The sequence below is a fragment of the Thalassophryne amazonica genome, chromosome 21 (assembly GCF_902500255.1).
Source record: "Thalassophryne amazonica chromosome 21, fThaAma1.1, whole genome shotgun sequence".
Taxonomy (NCBI): Eukaryota; Metazoa; Chordata; class Actinopteri; order Batrachoidiformes; family Batrachoididae; genus Thalassophryne; species Thalassophryne amazonica.
Genome location: NC_047123.1, coordinates 12,857,444 through 12,877,948, shown reverse-complemented (window position 1 = coordinate 12,877,948; position 20,505 = coordinate 12,857,444). Strand labels below are relative to the sequence as shown.

Genomic DNA, 20,505 nt, shown 5'->3' with positions numbered 1-20,505 from the left:
TTGGAAATGACCTGGTCATTTGAGCCTGTCGATCGCCGCTCGGAATGCGGCGTGCTGTCAGCCGCTGTGGGCGGTCTTTAAACCGGCTGTAACTCCTCAATCTGTGTGATCCCCATAAAATCGTCCCTGAAAGCCATCTGAATTTAGCTAATGGTGTCCACCTGGAGGTCTCTCACAGTTTCTGGAAAAATTTGATGCAGCAAAGCTCCAAATAAATCAGACATTTCCCTGACAATGACAATCGGACGAGGGGGGTGGACCAGCACTCACTCAAAGCGTGCTCACAGGCGAATGACGCAACCGACAGGCGTGAAAAAACTCATGCATGCGCACGAAGGTTCAAGCTTGGCTGATGCAATCACATGTGATTCAAATCCATATAGTTTTTGAAAAAAATTAAAAGGTCTGTTACTTTTTGGACAGACCTCGTATTTGATCACTTATTTTTTGACATTTTAGGGGAAGCTGAGCTTCCCTTGCAATCTTAGAGCAATCGCCTCTGTATAGTACATATAGTAATCTCATAAACTGTTTTAAACAGTTTGAGATTACTTTGTTGATTATATGTGACAACAAACATCACACTTGCTTTCTAATCACTTGCTGGTAAGTGTATTTATTAAATGCAGTTTGTGTTGTCAGACTTTCATCACTGACTGAAAAACTCATTAGTTTTTCATACAATTAATGTCTTGTGTTAGTTATGAAATTTTATATACGTGAATAGTGTGAGCCGAAAAAAGATATTTTAACAAAATCCAGTCTTGTGTTCTTATAACATTTCTGTCCATTTTGTCAACCATTTTCACTACAAATCAACTTTTGTATTTTCTGGATGAGTCACTTTTTTTTTTTTTTAAACTGGTTTGGGAGATCCTCTGACTTATACTCCAGTGTGACTTATATACGGAAAAATCATACAGTCCTTATTAAAAATTATAAGGACTATTGATGTGGGACTTTCCCAGGAATCAATGCACTAAACAAAATAAACTTGAGTAATAAAAGAATAAATCCTAATAATAAAAAGTACACTACAGTTGTTGTTGTTGTTATTGTTGTTCATTTGGCTGCTCCCGGTTTTGTTTGGGGTCACCACAGCGGATACAGCCAGATCCGCTTTGGTATTTGGCACAAGTTTTACGCCGGATGCCATTCCTGACACAAATCCTGGTTTGCCTGGAGAAACACACACAGTTGCTGGTGTTCCAAAGAGGTCTCCCATCCAAGTACTAACCAGATCCTGCTCTGCTTAGTGTCTGAGATCTGACGGGATCAGGCTTACACAGAGCAGACCGGCTGCGCAAAAAGTACACTACAGTAATGCACAAAAAGCTCAAATCAAAAAGCTGATAATGCAGAAAAAAGGTGCAATTTATACTCCAGTGCAACTTATACTGCTGAAAGTACAGTAATAGGAATCAGAGTATCTTCAAACAAGAAAAACATAAAGGAGGTTGCTGCAGTAGAACAAGAGCCAGCAATGAACCAACATGGTACACAATAATTACTCTGATAAAATAATTGTTTTCAGGCATCATATTACTGTAAAATTTCAACTGATTCAACTGATGAAGTTGCAGTCTGAAAATGCTCACAGCATGTTCCCTTTGAGGTTTTGCCTCCCTTGTTCTCTTGGTTTTTTTGTTCTCTTGCAGTAAGGATCTCAGTCAGTGGAGGGTGAAGAAGTGGGGTTTCTCTCTGGGGGAGGCCCTAAAGGACCCGGCAGGGCGGGATCTGTTCCTCAAGTTCCTGGAGTCAGAGTTTAGCTCAGAAAATCTGCAGTAAGCACATTTTATTGTTGAAAATTTCACATCAAAAGGTCTGATGCAGCCACACTCATGGGCCCCTCCCAGGTTGGTCCCCTTTTTGCCTTCATGACTGCATTCATCCATTTTGCGTATATTGGTACCACCACACAGTTGCCTCACCATCCCACTATCATCTTGAATTAATAATACAAGACAGAAATGTTCTTTATTCCAAATTCTGATCATCTGACTGTCAAAGCAGAAATGAAGACTAATCAGAATCAGTTGGCACCTCAGTTTGCCTTTAGTGGCCTTTTGGTGAGGATCTGTGCCTGTCACAATTGGCACAGGAATGTGGTTCTGGCTCCTGTTCTGTGGCACACTGGTTTTGTCTGCGCCATACAGTTGACACACCAGCTCCACCATAAAGTCCTTGTGTGTCATGGGCTGCACTTGCTTGACACTGCTGATCTCACGATGCAAGATGGATGCATTTGTGGTTGCAATATCAAGGAAGTGCAGCAACACTGTCTTGTACCAGCGTGTAGTTTTCTGATGGATGGAGTAGTAGTGGATGAGCTGATCAGACAGGTCGACTCCACTCATGTTTTTATTACAAGCCAACACTGGGGTAGGACAGGGAATGTTCTTCACCCTCCAGCGTCCATCCGTCTCATCCTTCACCCTTCTCTGCACTGTCACACCCAAAAACGCATGATGGATGGTGGAGAACACAGACACCTGTCATGTGTCCATCCACTTTACAAACACCAGAGGCCCCTCTCTTATCCATCTTATAGATCCTTTTTCAGATGTTTTGTGAGAGCATTTGCCATCCCTCTGGAGCATCCTCGTCTGTTTTCCCTGTATGTGCCACATGCCCCAAACTTCATGTTAGCCAGGTCTATGAACAGTTTGGGATTCGTGTAAAAATTGTCCATGTAAATGTGGTACCCAATACCAAGCGAGGATGGCTGGATCAGGTTCATGACCACATCGTGACAGCCTGTGCTCACTTGTAGTCAGTCTTGCCAGTGTAAATGGTGAACTTGAGTGTGTAGCCATTACGTGAAACAGCCAACACAAAAAGTTTCATGCCCCATTTTGTTGGCTTGTCCTTCAAATATTGAGTCATTCCAGTTTTTGCCTTCGTCACCGCCATCCTTTCATTCACATCCAGCTCACTCCTCGAGTGGTAATAAGCCTGGCAGGCACTGAGGATGTCATAAAGAGGCCTTAGAGGCCTGACTCGAAACAGTTTGTCATGACCTGATGTTCCCTTTTTTATTTTCTATATCCTCATCTGGATCACTTAGGTGTATGTTCCAGAACATCGATCTAAATCTGTCTCTGGACATGACTTTCGCTGGAAAGGGCACAGACCAAATGTGACTTTGTTTCCAGTAGTCCTGGAGACTTGGCAGTGACACCGACATGTATATCAGAAGTCAATCAATCAATCAATCAACTTTTTTCTTATATAGCGCCAAATCACAACAAACAGTTGCCCCAAGGCGCTCTATATTGTAAGGCAAGGCCATACAATAATTATGAAAAACCCCAACGGTCAAAACGACCCCCTATGAGCAAGCATAAAATTTGTATAAGATCTTCCATTTCAACACCTATCCAGTTGCATTTTTTTCCCTAATGCCTTGTTTTTTGCAGCAGTTTTATTGGCGTTGGTGCAAATTGTTCTAATTGTGTCAGTTAAAAAAAAAGAAAAAGGTGTTTTGGACTTTGGGGGGAAAGTGTATCAACCTGGAGGCTGAAATCTTACTACTTACTACTGGACCAGTGTCTGCGTCCTCCTCCATGTTCCAGCAGTCGGTGCTGGGGTATGTCACTTCTGCGCGTCCGAGTGAAGATCTGGATCTGGAAACAGAAGCGTGCCCTCCGACCTTCTGTTCAGATCTCCGTGTGCATGTTGGTGGATCCACCTGCTTTGGTTGCTCCTCCAGAACAAGAGGGATCATCTCTTTCAGTACCAGAATCCTCACTGTCTGTTTCAGACTCTGATGACGCGCTGCACACTCTGTCTTCCTCCAGTTCAAAAAATAACTGAAGCGCTTGCTCCACATTCATAAAATGCCTCATTTAAAAAAAAAAACCCAAACAACAAAACACTAACCACTCATGCTTTGCACCAGTAATAAAGAGAAAGGGACCACGCAATCAGACCCACGTGGGGTGGGTGGGCTGTGATCAAACACAGGTGGGGTTAGTGACCACATGTGGGGTTAGTGACTTATGATTGGTGGATTCATGAGCCAGCCAACCAGTGAGGAAGGAGTCATATTTCTTCCCACCACTGTTGCTGCTACAGTAGAGAAGGAAATGATCCTTTTGTCTGCATGTGTGTACATAAACGCGCAATGAAAAATAATAGTAATATTCATGAAAATGCATGGCATAAAAAGGCCTATTAAAAAATTTAAAAAATGCTATAAAGGTTGAAGTCTCCACATTCAACATGGATTTAAAGGGAGTCTCAGAGTACAGCAGATTGTTACATCTGCTTAATGAGGCCATGTATCTTTTTACACGAGGGCAGATCATTCGACTCCAGAGGGTTAATAAAGTAACTGTTTCTATAGTCACTCATAGTCACATAGTCATAGTCACAGAAAATATATACGTTATGAGAGTCTTAGTTTCATGAAATGATTTTAAAGATGGCAGCTATTCAATGCAATAAAAATTCAAGAAAGACGAAGAAACTTACGTCTGCAAGAAGGATTGGGCCATCAGCTGCTGGACTCCATGGAGTGTCATCTCGGCATCCTCAACCTGGGAGAAGACAGTCTGAACATCTTTGTTTGTAGTTTTGTTCCAAAGTTATTCAACTATATCTCTTCCACATTCTTCCATGGCAAGTTCAGGAGAAGCAGCACATTTTAAGGTCTGTGAGAAGCTCAAAATGAGAATAGATGCCCCTCTGGTTGAAGATCCAACAACAAAAAAAAACTGCCAATAAAAAACACAAACATTTTAGCTCAGTGTTCATATAACTCAATTCAACACTGAAAAAAATGTTTTGGCAGAAAAGTTTAACAGATAGGCCTACTGCACTGTAAGCATAAGCTAGCTAGCATTTTCTCTGAGCAATTCTCATACCCTGATGGCAACGTCAACGGTAACATTAACACACCCCCAAACGTCTCATCCGCAGCATCATACATTAATGCGCACAAAGTTTAACATGGTGTTTGATTAAGGCTTGTATGGTTAATGTTACCCAACTCGGGCAACTCACATGACTGTCAAACCAGATTAACCAGCTGTAGAGTTATATTACGTTAGGCTACGCTATGCTACACCACTTGTGACAGAGTTTCATCAAGCGCGCTTACCAGAGAAATGAGTGGTACGAAGATAAGCAAACACCAGGCAGCTGTATAAAGGTATTTAAATCAACTCACAGTGTCCAAAATGCAGGATGGAGATGGATCCAAAATAAGTTGAAGAAAGTCCAGTTGGTCTCGCGTGTACTGCATGCAGCTGTATTTTTGCTGCCTCTGCCGTTTATTGAAAGATCACTCTCAGAATTCAACACTATTTACAGTATATTGCAGTATTTTATTGGAAACGGCAAGCTGCCCATAAATATTGCACAGGATGGATTGATTCCTACAGTATATTACAGTTTTAATAGAAAATAGTATGTTTCTGTTAGAATTTGGCTGTGTAGTTACAACATTTTGTTACAGTGTGGTTAAAATTCTTCAGCTTCAGGGGGGTACACTTCCCCCAGACCCCATCAACTACGGCCCTCTTAAACTCCCCCTCCCCTGCCATTTTAAGCACTTTTCTTTATTTGCCTCTCACATGCCTAGAAGTTCCTTATGGAGCCCGCCTAGGGACATGGTGGTTAAATTTTTTTTTTTTGGCCAAGATTATTGCGTTCCCTCGCAATAACTTTTGAGTCCACATTTCCAGCCTGGCGACACACAGGCTTGTTGAATCGTTTGGATGGATTGCACATCACGGATAACCAGAACTTGATTAAGATTTACTTTAACCTGGGGCTGACATACAATAATATACTGGAGGCTTTCTCTGTGAGACACAATGTGATTATGTGCATGAAGACTCTGAAGCGTATTTTAAAGAAAACCGGACTGTTTCAGCGGAGATATGATGCACTAGAAGATGCCATGCGCTTTATTCAGGGGGAACCTGAGTTTAAGTAGCCAGGGGATGGTAAAAAAAAGCAACATAAATGTTCATAAGGCACACTTACAGGTGTTGCTACTTCCTATCACTGTTGTATAAATAAACTATATTTCATATGGAGTCTTGCAGCTGGGCAAGTTGTAGCAACTTACTCCCTCATCTCACGGGATCCCATTCTCTCGTGAATTCTGTTGCTGTCTGCTGTGTGTGTGTGTGTGTGTGTGTGTGTGTGTGTGTGTGTGTGTGTGTGTGTGTGTGTGTGTGTGTGTGTGTGTGTGTGTGTGTGTGTGTGTGTGTGTGTGTGTGCATGCGCATATGTGTTCAGTCGCCCCCCACCTGATTTCACTCACTGTGTGCTCTGATAGGCATGAGCTTCAATATGATATTAGGTTATTGCAAGGGAACTCATAAACTATTGCGAGGGAACGCAAAAGTAATTAGCCTAGGTGGGCTTCGTAGTTCCTCACCATCTAACCAGGTTATTTATGTACTTCAGGCTTTATTTTCAATAAATGGTTCAGGGGAGTATCAGCATGGCTAAAAACCTACACCTTCTTATTTTCAAAGATCAAAATATTTTTTACATGTAATTTACATGATAATCACTGACTTACCTCAAGACCTGTCAAGGTGCACACCACCTCTCAGCTTAGCGTTCCCAGTGTTGTGTGGGCCGCTGAAGAGGAGGTACTGCTGGCCCACCACCACCAGAGGGCGCCCTGCTTGGAGTGCGGGCTCCAAGCACGAGAGGGCGCCAGACCCAGAGGAAGTGACAGCTGTCACTCATCACACCAGCTGTCACTCATCTACACCAGTACTTAAGCCGGACTGCAACTCCACCTCCCCGCCGAGAAATCGACTACCGAGAGGTAACTTCTCTGCTGACTCATATCGTTGAGTGAATTCTGAACTTCTGTTGCAGCCGGTATCCTGTGGTGTTCGCCCTTATCTGGGGAATTGGCGTGTGGCGTGACGACGACGACTGCGCTACAGATAAGTGGTTACACAAGGAGCTGCACGAGTGTGTGATTCGGAGGTGGAGGTCCTCCTCCTGACTGTGTACAGACTGTAGACCACTGAGTGTAAGGACTTACACTCATTCATCTTGTCTCTGCTTTTTGCCAGCAGTACCAGGTTCGACAGCCGAAGACAGAGGTCACCTGGGGACTCGGGACTTGGCGGCTCCGGTGTTCTTCAGACCGTTGGTGGTGGAGGCCGTGTGGGACGCGGCCTCTCTCTCGTCGGGGTCTTCTATCTTCGAGCCTGCCCACACGTCACCTGGTGTTAATTGACTTTGCAATTTCTGTATATTTAGTTGTGTATTGTCACAACATTAAATTGTTACCTTTTGGCTTACTCATTGTCCGTTCATTTGCGCCCCCTGTTGTGGGTCCGTGCTACGACACCTTCCCAACACCCAGAAGTGTTCAACATTTGACATGTCCTCTTTCACTGTGGCCTCAAAATTTGGCATTTTCTTTTTCAGTGTCAACTTTCCACTGAATTCTCATGAGATCTCCTTTATTGTTGATCCAGGAAGTATCGATCCAGGAAGTGTTCAACATTTGACATTTCCTGTTTCACTGTAGACTCAAAATTGGCACTTCATGTTCGGGACTCTCTGTACCATAAGTAATATGTATATGTTGCAGACATGAACGAGCGGAGCTCTTCAGCATCTCACCATGTCATTTAGGTCCTTCAGACTTTTTTTCAGTAAATGCTTCTGGAGCATTAGCATGGCAAAAAAATCTTCAGCGTTTTCTTTATTTGCATCTCACATGCCTGGGAAATATCGGGCTGGTTGGTCAGAAATGGTTGGACACAAATGCACGGCTCAAACAAATGGCTCTGGTTGTTTTACTTGTGAGGATAACAGAGGGTGGTATACAAGTAGGCAGCCCAGAAAATACAGCAGTACAAAAATCATCAGACTGAGGTGTGGTTTCAAATCTCGGTTGTCGTCCTGTGTCCTTGTTTGTCTCTGTGATTATTGTTTTTTTGTGCTGATGGGATTTTTTTTTTTTTTTCCTCATTGCCGCTGTGTAATGCAGCGACTATGAGGGGTTTTTTTTTTTCTTCTCCTTTTCCCTCGTGTTTTGCTTCATATATATGTTTTATGTACCGGGCCGGCCTATGTGTTGTGTGTTATGTGTGTTGTTTGTTATGGGTCGGTGTTGGTTTGCTCAGCCCTGCTGTTGACCAAGGCAGGGATGTACATCTGGAGCTGGTCCCCGGGCGCCTAATGGCGACCTCTGCTCCTACTGGCAAATAGGATGGGTTAAATGCAGTAGCCACATTTCATTGTGCAGGAAAGTTCTTCTGTTCTGTGCATATGACAATAAAATTTCCTTGATCCTTGGTCGATCAAACAGGCAGGAGGTCAGGAACACTATGAGGCAGGCAGGACTGGAACGCAAAGAACAGAGCTGGAAAGAGGCACAAGGCACATCTATCTGGCGAGGGACTAAAGCACCCACTGAGCTTATATAACCCAGATGACAAGCTGCAAGTCAGGAACAGGTGTGTGTGGAAAGCACCAGAACAAGTGCGTGGCCAGGAGGAGTGAAACACCCACCACCAAGAACCAAGAGACAGATGGAGATAGAGAGACCCAAGCAGAAAAACCCAGCAAGAGAAAAATCATACTAAAAAACAATGAATCAGAAAAAAATAACAAAACAGAAAAATAAAACCAGATAATGAGACGAAACTCAAACCCTGACAATACACCCCCCCCTTGCAGTGACTCTGTATGGCCTAGGGGAACCAGGATGAGCAGCATGGAACTCATAAATCAGAGCAGAATCCAACATGAAGTGGGAGTGAATCCACGACTGCTCCTCGGGGCCATAGCCTTCCCAGTCCCGCGATTGGATCCCATGACCAAGGCGGCGAGAGTCCAGGAGCCGCCGCACAGTAAAAACAGGGCCACCATCCACAAATTGAGTGGGAGGCGGGGGAACGGCCAGAGGAACAATGGGATGGAACGAACAGGCTTCACATGGCTGACGTGAAAGATGGAATGGATCCACATTGACCTTGGGAGACGGAGGCGAAATGGCACTGGGTTTATGACTTTGGAAACCGGGAATGGACCAATGAACCTGGGAGCTAGTTTTCTGGGCAGTCCTTTCAACGGGAGGTGACGAGTTTAGAGCCAAAATTTCTGACCAGGCTTGTATGGAGGTGCAGTGGATCTTTTCCGATCAGCAGCAGTCTTATAGGCAATTGAAGACCATAGCAGGGCCCTTCTCGCCCGCTCCCAGGTTCATCGACGGTGAAGAATGAGTCCAAGGGCTGAAGGAATAGAAGAGTTGTGACCTGTGGAAACAGAGAAAGTTGATGACTATAAACAACATGAAAAGGGGAAAAACCAGAGGATGCAAAAGGTAGGCTGTTATGAGCAAGTTCTATCCAAGACAGTTGAGATGACCATGAGGCAGGATGCTGGGAGGCGAGAATCCGGAGTCCTTTTTCGAGTTCCTGGTTTAGGCGTTCTGTCTGACCCTTGGCGGGTGGATGGTAGCCTGAGTTTAAGCTGGCAGTGACTCAGAGGAGCTGGCAGAACTTCCTCCAGAAGTTGGAGTCAAATTGAGGACCCCGATCAGACATGATATCCTGGGGGAAACCGTGCAATTTAAATACCTGGGAGAGCATAACCTCGGCTGTTTCTTTAGCCAAGGGAAGTTTAAACAGAGGGATAAAGTAAGCCATCTTAGACAATCTATCCACTACAGTTAACACAACAGTATTACCCTTTGAGGGTTAAGTTTCTGTGCGACCAGGGGCAAGTAGGAACAGGCAATGGCATTAGCGAGTCTGCAGACGGGCTGTTAGATGTTTTATGAATAGCACACATTTACAAGCATGGGTGGCAAGAGAAGCGACTGTCATACCCCCACCTGATCATGTCCCCCCTGAGAGCTGCTGGTATAAAAAGCTTTCCCAGAGGGCAACCTGGAGGAACCAGTGTATTACCTGCAGCAGACTTGACCCTAGATTCAATATCCCAGGTTGAGGCCGAAATAAAACAAGATGTTGGCAGAATTGTTCCTGGATCGGATGGCGCGTCTATTGAGTCACCCTGTCGTGACAACGCATCAGGTTTGCCATTCTTGGAGCCTGGCCGATAAGAGAGCACAGAGTCAAAACGGCTGAAGAAAATTGCCCACCTAGCCTAATGAAGCATTGAGGGGTTTTGTGATTCACAGATACGCTAAATTGTTATGATTTGTATAAAGCACAAATGGCATTTGTGCCCCCTCCAACCAGTTACGCCACTCTTCCAAGGCCACATTCACCGCTAACAGTTCCCGGTCCCTGATGCTGTAGTTATGCTCAGCAGCAGTCAGTTTTTTTTTAGACAGAAAGGTGTGCGGGTGCAGCCTATTGTCAGATGAGTTTACTTGCGAGAGGACCGCACCAATGCCAACATCAGAAGCATTGACCTCAACCACAACTGTCAGCTTTAACAAAAAGCTTGTGGTGCAACAAGGTCTGAAGAACGGTGCGAACATAGCGGGTGTGGGTCTCAAGGTCGGGTAAGAACATCAGTATATCCTCCAGATAAACAAAGACAAACTTGTTACGATATTCCCGCAATACATCATTAACCAAATTTTGGTTGACCACTAGGGAGTTAGTGAGGTCAAAAAGATATTCCTAAATATTCATAGGTCCAGAAGGCGTGTTAAATGCGATTTTCCATTCATTGCCTGGTTTAATTCTGACTAAATGATATGCATTACAAAGATCGAGTTTGGTAAAAATCTTGGCTCCTTCCAGTAACTTATATGTGGAGGAGATGAGAGGCAGTGGATAACGGTTCTTTACTGTTATTTTATTGAGCCCGGATAATCGATGCATGGGTAAGGAGACTTGTCCTTTTTCTCTACAAAAAAGAACCCCGCCCCTGTGGGCAATGATGAAGGTCTAATCAAACCAGCCGGAAGTGATTCCTGAATGTACTCGTTCACAGCGTGGTGTTCAGGAGCCGACAGAGAAAAGACCTTTCCACGAGGTGGGTTTGCCCCCGGGAATAGCACAATCGTGTTCCCAGTGAGGTGGTAATGATTTGGCTTTGATCTTACTAAATATGGGTGCCAAGGCATGATAGCAGCACCCCCTCGAGATCGGGTTGGAATCCGGCTGAGTACGTACAGGTTTATGCAGACAGGAATCTTTACAGGTAGGTCCCCAAGAAACAATCTCTCCTTTTAACCAATCAAAATTGGGACCATGTTGTTGCAACCAGGGGTGCCCCAAAATTGTCGCGTGAGTCATATTATCGAAAACGTAAAAGCTAAAAGATTCAGAGTGGATTTCAGACATGATCATTCTGACAGACTGAGTACGGTGAGTAATAAGACCCAATTCATGACCAGCCACAGCATGCACCACCAGAGGGCATCAAGGTGCAGAGAACTGGCAAGAGAAGACAAAACTAAATTTGCATCAGAACCAGAATCAACAAAAGCTGACACTGAAACTGACGAATGATCAGAGATTAATTTGGCCAGAATAACAGAGGAAGGAGTAATTTAAGTCTGACTCACTCGTAATTCCGACTTAGGCCATACGGTGGAACCCCTGGCCTGACAATGGGTAATCAAATGACCTGACTGTCCACAGTAAAAACGGAGTCCGCCCTCACAGCGGCGCCGTCACTTGGCCAATGACAGGTAAGTGTGACCCAACTGCATGGGCTCTTCTGTGTTGCAATGTGGAAATTCGGCTCCAACGTGGCTGGAGGAGGACGAGCGGTTCAGTGGTGTGGCGGAACGTTGGTCAGGTAAGCGAGCTGTACAGCGAGGATGATCCAGTGGGCGTTGGTTGGTCCGGATGGCCAGTGCGATGAGCTCATTGAGGTGCTCTGGGAGGCCTATGGCAGCGAGCTGGTCCTGGATATTGTCCGACAGCTCTTTGAAGACGACGTCTAGGAGCGCCACTGGGTTCCACTCGCTGTTAGCCGCCAGGATATGGAAGTCTATAGTGTAGTCTGTGACTTGGCGGCTGCCCCATGCTTAAGCCTCATAAGGGAGCGTGTAGCTTCACGCCCCGGAGACACATTTGGAACACCTGTTGCAAGGCTGCTGTGAAAGCAGGAAGAGAAGCACAGGTGGTGGATGGATGACCCCATTCTGCCGTGGCCCATGCTGCAGCACGGCTGGTCAGGTGAGTGATCATGAATGCTGTCTTCATCCGGTTGGACGGAAACACTGGAGCTGCCTTTGGCTGTGTTGGAATTAGCCTGAGGACTAAATTTAGACAGTAACTGTCTCATCTGAGTGCTCACTGAAGACATAAATGAGTCCTGGCGTTTAGCGAGTTCACTAAACCCAGAAGTGAGAGCGGTGAGCTGGTCTTCCTGCTGAGCAAGCTGCCTACTGTGGTGGCGTACTGCACAATATGGCTAAATTAGCTGAACTTTCAGGTCTTCCTTTTAAGAAAAACCTCCTCTACACCACCTTATCAGGAAGTTGTATTTTATATTTTTAATTAAATTCATACCAGGTTGTAGAGATTTGCTATCAGTTTGAGTTTAAGGAAGACAATTTTATACATTAGAAAACGGCTGCTTACTCATTAATATACCTAGGAGTCTGTGGTTCAGACGATGTGTTCAAATTCAAAACTGGCTCAAATATTTTTCTTCTTCTACTAAGGTGGATTAGAACTTTTTTGTGGAACACAGCACCAACAGATCCCATGAGATCTCGTGTGTTGTCAATCCAGGAAGTGTTCAACATTTGACATTTCCTGTATCACTGTGGGCTCAAAATTTGGCACTTCCTGTTTCAGTCTCACCTTGCCATTGAATTCCCGCGAGGTCCCACAAGATCTACTGTCTTGTCAATTCAGGAAGTGTTCAACATTTAACATTTCCTGTTTTGCTGTGAGCTCAAAATTTGGCACTTCTTGTTTCATTCTGAACTTCCACAAGATCTCATCTGTGAATCCAGGAAGTGTTCAACATTTGACATTTCCTGCTTCACTGTGGACTCAAAATGTGGCATTTCCTATTTGGGACTCAGTACGAGCTTCACACCGCTGTGCAGTGTGAAGCTCGTATTAATGTCAGATGGTTTATTTATACATTCTAAATATATCTGCAGTACAAAGTCTGGTGTAGACAATGATTAAGAGGGAATTCTTGGCCAGAGTTAAACTGACTCAGACCGCACAGTGAACAGTGTTTAAGAGTTAAGGTTGGGCTCATTCTTCAGTTCAACTTGCTGCCATCAGCAACACCCCCCCCCCCCCCCATTCCCATTTTTTTTGGAAAAAGTCTCCTGCTGAATTATTAAAGATTATTTCATTTGACAGCAAGCAGAAAATTTTTCCTGACATCCGGGCCAGTATTTGAAATCAGTTTCACACTGACTTTGAACTTATAATTATCTGAGCTGCTTTTGGTTTGTGCTGCTGCAGGTTCTGGTTGGCAGTTCAGGACCTGAAAAAGAGACCTCAGCAGGAAGTGGCACAGAGGACACAGGAAATCTGGGAAGAGTTCCTGGCTGAAGGTGCCCCCAGTTCCATCAACCTGGACTCCCACAGCTATGAACTCACCAGCCACAACCTGAAAGACCCAGGACGGTACAGCTATGAAGACGCACAGGTACAGAGAGCTTGACAAGTTGAGACTGTTAAGTGCAAAGAACTGGAAGGCAGATATATCTCATCCCAAAAGAAGAGTTTTTACACATTGATGACATGTAATGCTTGAATATTCATACATAAGTGTATAATTTGAGTCACTAAAGCAGCACTCAGAGTACTTCTACTCCAGTTTCTCCAAGGTCTAACAAGCCAAAATATTACAGTCTCTATCTGAGGGGTCTGCAACCTTTACTATGAAAAGAGGCATTTTTGTTCTGTCTCCCACAAATAAAATTCTTATGGAGCCGCAAAAGGTATTTGACCTTTCTTCTTCGCATCACTCCCAAAGAGAACCACATCTTCAGCTCTGCCACCTCCAGCTCTGCCTCCTGTCTTTTTGTTAGTCCCACCGTCTGTAAGCTGTTAGAGTAGTTTGCACCATATGCTTAGTTATCATGTTACGGGTTAAGCTATGTTACATGTCATACAATCCAATGGACATTGACGCTGTTGGACCTTTACTTTGCAGACCAAACATTCAACACAGTCACAACTAACCAATAATTTGCACCATGTTTTATCAAAATGGGAACAACTTTAACTTTCGACCCCTGTATAATGAAATTCTAATCCAATTACATTGTTTCCATGAATCTGATTGGTTAATTGTGTGAGATTTCAGACTTTATAATATCGGGATAATGGTGGCAAAATATTCAACCATTTCACAGTTGGATGTATTACACCTGACTATATGCATGCGCAATATAGTCGGGACACAGAACTGACGATTTATGCGACAAGACTCTCAGTTTGACAGAACACTGGCTGTGCGTGCATGATTGGAGCATATTTTAATTTGGACCCCTGTGTAATTCTTCAATTGACCCCTCTACCTGGCTGCCTATTGAATATTCAAATAGCCAATAATTTTTTCAAAAGAGTGATGTCTAAGGAGTATTTGTCCTGAATGTGTTGCTTCTATCACCATTTGCAGGATTGCTTCAGTTATCTGCTGCACTATTTCTTCATCTCTCTGACCATCCCAATTCTTTTTCCCAACCTGTTTCTCCTTATGCTTTCCTGGACATGTTCGTTCCACCACCAAATCTACTTGTCTTCCACTGTCCACGACTCTCCTAGTTCTCTCCCTCACTACATCTGGAGTACTTCTCCACTCGTCCAAAATTTCTTCCCCTCCATCCTCTGCCTGTCTTACCTGCTCAGCGAATTTTAAAGTCTTCCTGCTTCAGCTTCCACCATCTGATCCTTTGTTGAGTTCTTCTTCACCTCTAATATCATCCTACAAACCACCATCCTGTGCTGTCTAGCTCCACTCTCCCCTGCCACCACCTTACAGTCTCCAGTTTATTTTAGCTTGCATCTCCTACAAAGAATGTAGTTTGCCTGTGTGTATGTTCATCCACTCTTGTATGTTACCCTGTGCTCCTCCCTTTTCCTAAAGTAGGTATTCACCACAGCCATTTCTATCCTTTTTGCAAAATCAACTACCATCTGCCCTTACACATTCCTTTCCTTGATACCATATCTACCCATTACTTCCTCATCACCTCTGTTCCCTTCACCAACATGCCCATTGAAGTCTGCGCCAATCACCACTCTTTCATGCATGGGTACACTCTGCCACTTCATATACCTTACTCCAGAAATCTTCTTCCTTCTTTGGCTCACAACCTACCTGTGGGGCATATGCACTGATGATAGTCATCATCACCCCTTCAACTTCCAACTTCACACTCATCACACTCGCTTAACCTCCAACACACTTTTAACACACTCTTCCTTTAAAATGACCCCAACATCATTTCTCTTCCTATCCTCAGCTTGAACCCACCACCTATGCCCCAGCTTTTACTTACCTTCCACTTGATGTCTTGCACACACAGTATGTCTGCCAATCTCCTCTCCATCATATCAGCTAGCTCTCTCCCTTTACCAGTCATACTACAAACATTCAAAGCCAGCCAACTCTCACTTCCACCTTCTAGTTTTCCTCTTCTCCTCTTGTCTCTGGACACATTTTCTGCCTATTCTTTGCCCAGCAGTAGCCAAATTCCCATCAGCACCCTGTTGGGCACCAGCACCACTGGCGGTCATTGTTAACCCAGGCCTCAATTGATCCGGTATGGAAATTTGATTTGTACTCTGCATGGTTATGTTGGCTTGTTCTATGCTGGATGCCGTTCCTGATGCAACACTACCCATTTATCTGGACTTGGCAGTGTCACTCAGAATGTGCTGGCTGCCCACCACATGTGGCTGAGTGAAAGGGAAATTCTATGACTGTATTGAGACCAGCTATGTTCTATGGCTAGGAGATGGTTGCGCTAACAAAAACACAGGTGGCAGAGCTGAAGATGCTGCAATTTTCCTTGGGAGTGACAATGATGGTCAAGATTAAGATTGAAGATATCAGAGAGACAATACAGGTAGGACGGTTTGGAGATAATGCCAGCAAGGTGAGATTGAGTTGGTTCGGACATGTACAGACCAGTGACCCAGGGTATGTCAAGAGAAGGATGCCTAGGATACAGCAACCAGTCGCCTGTCCAGATGTTACACCTAGGACCTTTCTCTCTCTCTGCACATCTGCAGCACTTTTCCTGTTGTCCAAAATTTCTTCCCCTCAATCCCATGCCTCTCTCACCTGCTTACTGAATTTCACACAACAGTCTTCCTCCTTCAGCTTCCACTGTCTGATCCTTTATTGAGCTCTCACTCTCTTTTCTTCTTCACCTCTAAAATCATTATACAGACCACCATCCTATGCTGTCTAGCTACACTCTCTCCTGCCACCACCTTACAGTCTTTACATCTCCTACAAAGAATGTAGTTCACCTGTGTGCATCTTCCTCCACTCTTATGTCATCCTGTGCTCCTCTTTTTTCTGAAAGTATTCTTCATATCCATTTCCATCCTTTTTGCACAATCAACTATCATCTGTTTTCCACATTCCTGTCCTTGACACCATATCTACACATTACTTCCTCATCACCTCTGTTCCCTTTGCCAACACGCCCATTGACGTCCGCTCCAATCACCACTCTTTCATGCTTGGGCACACTCTCCACCACCTCATCTTGCTCAGTCCAGAAGTCTTCATTCTCCTTCTCCTTCCTCCTCCTTATTTGACCTTTAAAATGAATTAATACAAATTGCACAGCCTACAAAGGTTTTTTTTTTTTTTAGAACCCCAAATCAGAAATGTTTGGATGATATGGTGTGTGTGTGTGTGTGTATATATATATATATATATATATATACGAGGTCTGTTAGAAAACTATCCGACCTTTTTATTTTTTGCAAAAACTATATGGATTTGAATCATGTGTGCTTGCATCAACCAAGCTTGAACCTTCATGCCCATGTGAGTTTTTTCACGTCTGTCGGTTGCGTCATTCGCCTGTGAGCACCCTTTGAGTGAGCAGTGGTCCACACTCCTCGTCGGATTTTTATTGTGAGGAAAATGTCTGAATGATTTGGAGCTTTGACGCATCAAATTTTTCCAGAAACTGTGAGACACAGCCAGGTGGACTGTCTTGGCTGACATGCCTCTGCAAAATCGCGTGGCGATCGGACACAGTGCCTCTGGATTGGCAGACCGGGGTGGTGGTCCCTCTATTTAAGAAGGGGGACCGGAGGGTGTGTTCCAACTATAGGGGGATCACACTCCTCAGCCTCCCCGGTAAGGTCTATTCCAGAGTACTGGAGAGGAGAATTCGACCGATGGTTGAACCTCGGATTCAGGAGGAGCAGTGTGGTTTTCATCCTGGTCGCGGCACACTGGACCAGCTCTACACGCTCCATCGGGTGCTCGAGGGTTCATGGGAGTTCGCCCAGCCAGTCCACATGTGTTTTGTGGATCTGGAGAAGGCGTTCGACCGTGTCCTTCGGGGCACCCTGTGGGGAGTGCTCCGGGAGTACGGGGTCCGGGGTCCTTTGCTAAGGGCTATCTGGTCCCTGTATGACCGCAGCAGGAGCTTGGTTCGCATTGCCGGTAGTAAGTCAAACCTGTTTCCAGTGCACGTTGGCCTCCGCCAGGGCTGCCCTTTGTCACCAGTTCTGTTCATTATTTTTATGGACAGAATTTCTAGGCGCAGCCAGGGTGTAGAGGGGGTCTGGTTTGGGAAACACAGAATCTCGTCTCTGCTGTTTGCGGACGATGTGGTTCTGTTGGCTTCATCAAATCAGGACTTCAGCGTGCACTGGGGCAGTTTGCAGCCAAGTGTGAAGCGTCCGGGATGAAAATCAGCACCTCCAAATCCGAGGCCATGGTTCTTGACCGGAAAAAGGTGTTTTGCCCTCTTCAGGTCGGTGGAGTGTCCTTGCCTCAAGTGTTTAAGTATCTTGGGGTCTTGTTCACGAGTGAGGGGCGGATGGAGCGTGAGATCGATAGACGGATCGGTGCAGCATCTGCAGTGATGCGGTCGCTGTATCGGACCGTCGTGGTGAAGAGAGAGCTGAGTAGGGGGGCAAAGCTCTTGATTTACCGATCGATCTACGTTACGATCCTCACCTATGGTCATGAGATTTGGCTCATGATCGAAAGAGCGAGATCGTGAGTACAAGCGGCTGAGATGAGTTTCCTCCGCAGGGTGGCTGGGCGCTCCCTTAGAGATAGGGTGAGGAGCTCGGTCACTCGGGAGGAGCTCGGAGTCGAGCCGCTGCTCCTCCACGTAGAAAGGAGTCAGTTGAGGTGGCTCGGGCATCTTTTCCGGATGCCCCCTGGACACCTCACTGGAGAGGTGTTCCGGGCATGTCCCATTGGGAGGAGGCCCCGGGGAAGACCCAGGACACGCTGGAGGGGCTACATGTCTCGGCTGGCTTGGGAACGCCTTGGGGTTCCCCCGGAGGAGCTGGGGGAGGTGTGTGTGGATCAGGAGGTCTGGGCGGCTTTGCTTGAGCTGCTGCCCCCGCAACACGACTCTGGAATCCCTCGTCCACACCTGCACGATGGCATCCAAAGCGTATGTAGACAGCAGGTGGATAACACAAATTGCTGTCAGACAGCCATAAAAGGCGCTGCAGACTGCCTAATCTCCCAGTGTCTTCATGGTAGACCGGAGCGCTGTTTTCCTCACGTACACATCCATGCATGTGTGCGTGGCACACCTGCGCTCCACACACACACACGTGGGGCTGTAATTATCACTCAGCCGTGTGTGTGTACGCATAACACTGCATGGGCCACTAAGTGCGCGCACGGGGCGCACGTATGTGCGCACCTGCCACTGGACAAGTGGACAGCTTCGCTCCAGTTTGCTGGCAGTGTGCCATGCAGTCCCTCAGAGGGAGCCTTTCTTTTTTTTGTTTGTTCACTTCAGCAGCACAACGCAACAATAGACACCGCAATGGTTGGATTATCACATGGAATTAATTTTTTTCTTTTGGGTGAGACAATCCTAACTGCAGGCTGCTGTCCCAGCTCATGTCCACGTGTGCGCCATGAATGCTGTCACAGCCTGGCACAAGTTCCATGTTATATCTTCTCCAGAATTATAAGGTGAACATTTATTACAGCGTGAGATCTGTTCAGCTCCAAGCCTGACACGTCCAAGGTGCAGCTGCCTGTGTTATAATGGAGACAATAGTTCACATTATTTTTGTCGACCATGGGAAGGAATGGACAAATAGCTGTACTGTAAGGTCTATTATGTTTATAACAGCCTGTACAGATTTGTGGCACCATGCGCACAACAGCGCACGGAGCTTTCGGTTTGATAGCCGCTGTGCACTGTACATGATAATAATTCATAATTATGATTGTGATGAAGTGTGCCACATACAGTTCAATAGTTCCTTTGCTCTCCGGGGTTGGGGAGGGGGGCATTATTATACGTGGCACTGCAGGTCATACCGACAGGAATACCATGCCAGATTTATCTCGAGGTTCCCTCTTATGCACTCATTTTTCCTCCATCGAAATATGTAAATTGCAGTTAGATGGCCCTCAGAAAGCACATGGACCACTGTCGGATAAGTGTCCTATCTTGATGGCGCCCAGGGAATTATGAACATGTGCGTCACTCAGGGGTGCTGGCCGATTTTGACCAACTGTGTCGACTTCTGCAGATGGCTGTCAGAATGTTTTGGAACTGAAATCCGACACTTTTCGGATGTGCGCCGATTCATAACTCCGACGGCACTCTGTGTGATTCCGATTATGTGTGACGGGGGTATAAGATATCTATGAACTGTTTATTGTATTGTACAGGGAACCCATCTAACACAGGAGATTTCCTGTTTTTCTTACCTAATACAGATTTACGTATTTCTGTTTCTGTCACAGGGCCATCTAACAACTTTACCTGATCAAGAGATAGTGACGTGGGTCGTCTTTAGTCTTCTCAGGATGTCGTCTTTTAGATAACACAAACTAATTGCAAGTGATATGCTAGAAAAGGACACAACACTTTAGAATAATTCAGCCTTAAGCAAGATAAAATGCACAGAGTTTTTAAGTTTATTTAAGCCTTCGACACAGAGCTTAGACAAACTGAGTCCTCTAGAGAGACTGAATAAGTGACAACCGCGCTCATCTATTTATTGACAACCGCGCTCATCTATTTATTGGAGACCCGCGGGCATCGCTCCTCCTTCGACTTTTTTATTTATTTCATTCCCAAGACATGGTTTTCTATTGGAAGCGTCCTCTAGTGAACCCTAAGCAGGTGTTAGGCCATTATTTCAATGTGACAAACGCTCCCATTAAAACGTGAAGGATTTACAACTGATTTTTTTAAAAGACCTTCAGTCACAGGTGCAGCTGGCCTGAGGCCCCCCCCGCACGTGGCCTCAGCCACAGGTGCAGCTGGCCTGAGGCCCCCCCCGCACGTGGCCTCAGCCACAGGTGCAGCTGGCCTGAGGCCCCTGCACGTGGCCTGCGGGAAAGCACCTAAAAGGCCTTGGAAAGCCCCTGACAGACTGAATGACTAATAGAGCCCTTTTTTTGGGT

The 20,505-nt window shown here is 45.4% G+C and overlaps 1 protein-coding gene across 1 annotated transcript in view; it reads left to right on the top strand.

Annotated features, from left to right (window-relative positions):
- LOC117503563 (regulator of G-protein signaling 6-like) overlaps positions 1-20,505 on the top strand; it is a 168,519-nt gene that overhangs the window by 130,181 nt on the left and 17,833 nt on the right. Inside the window, exons 14-15 of the mRNA XM_034162823.1 lie at positions 1,659-1,784; positions 13,362-13,548. Of these exons, the coding sequence (XP_034018714.1) occupies positions 1,659-1,784; positions 13,362-13,548 (313 nt within the window). The remainder of the gene's footprint in view (positions 1-1,658; positions 1,785-13,361; positions 13,549-20,505) is intronic.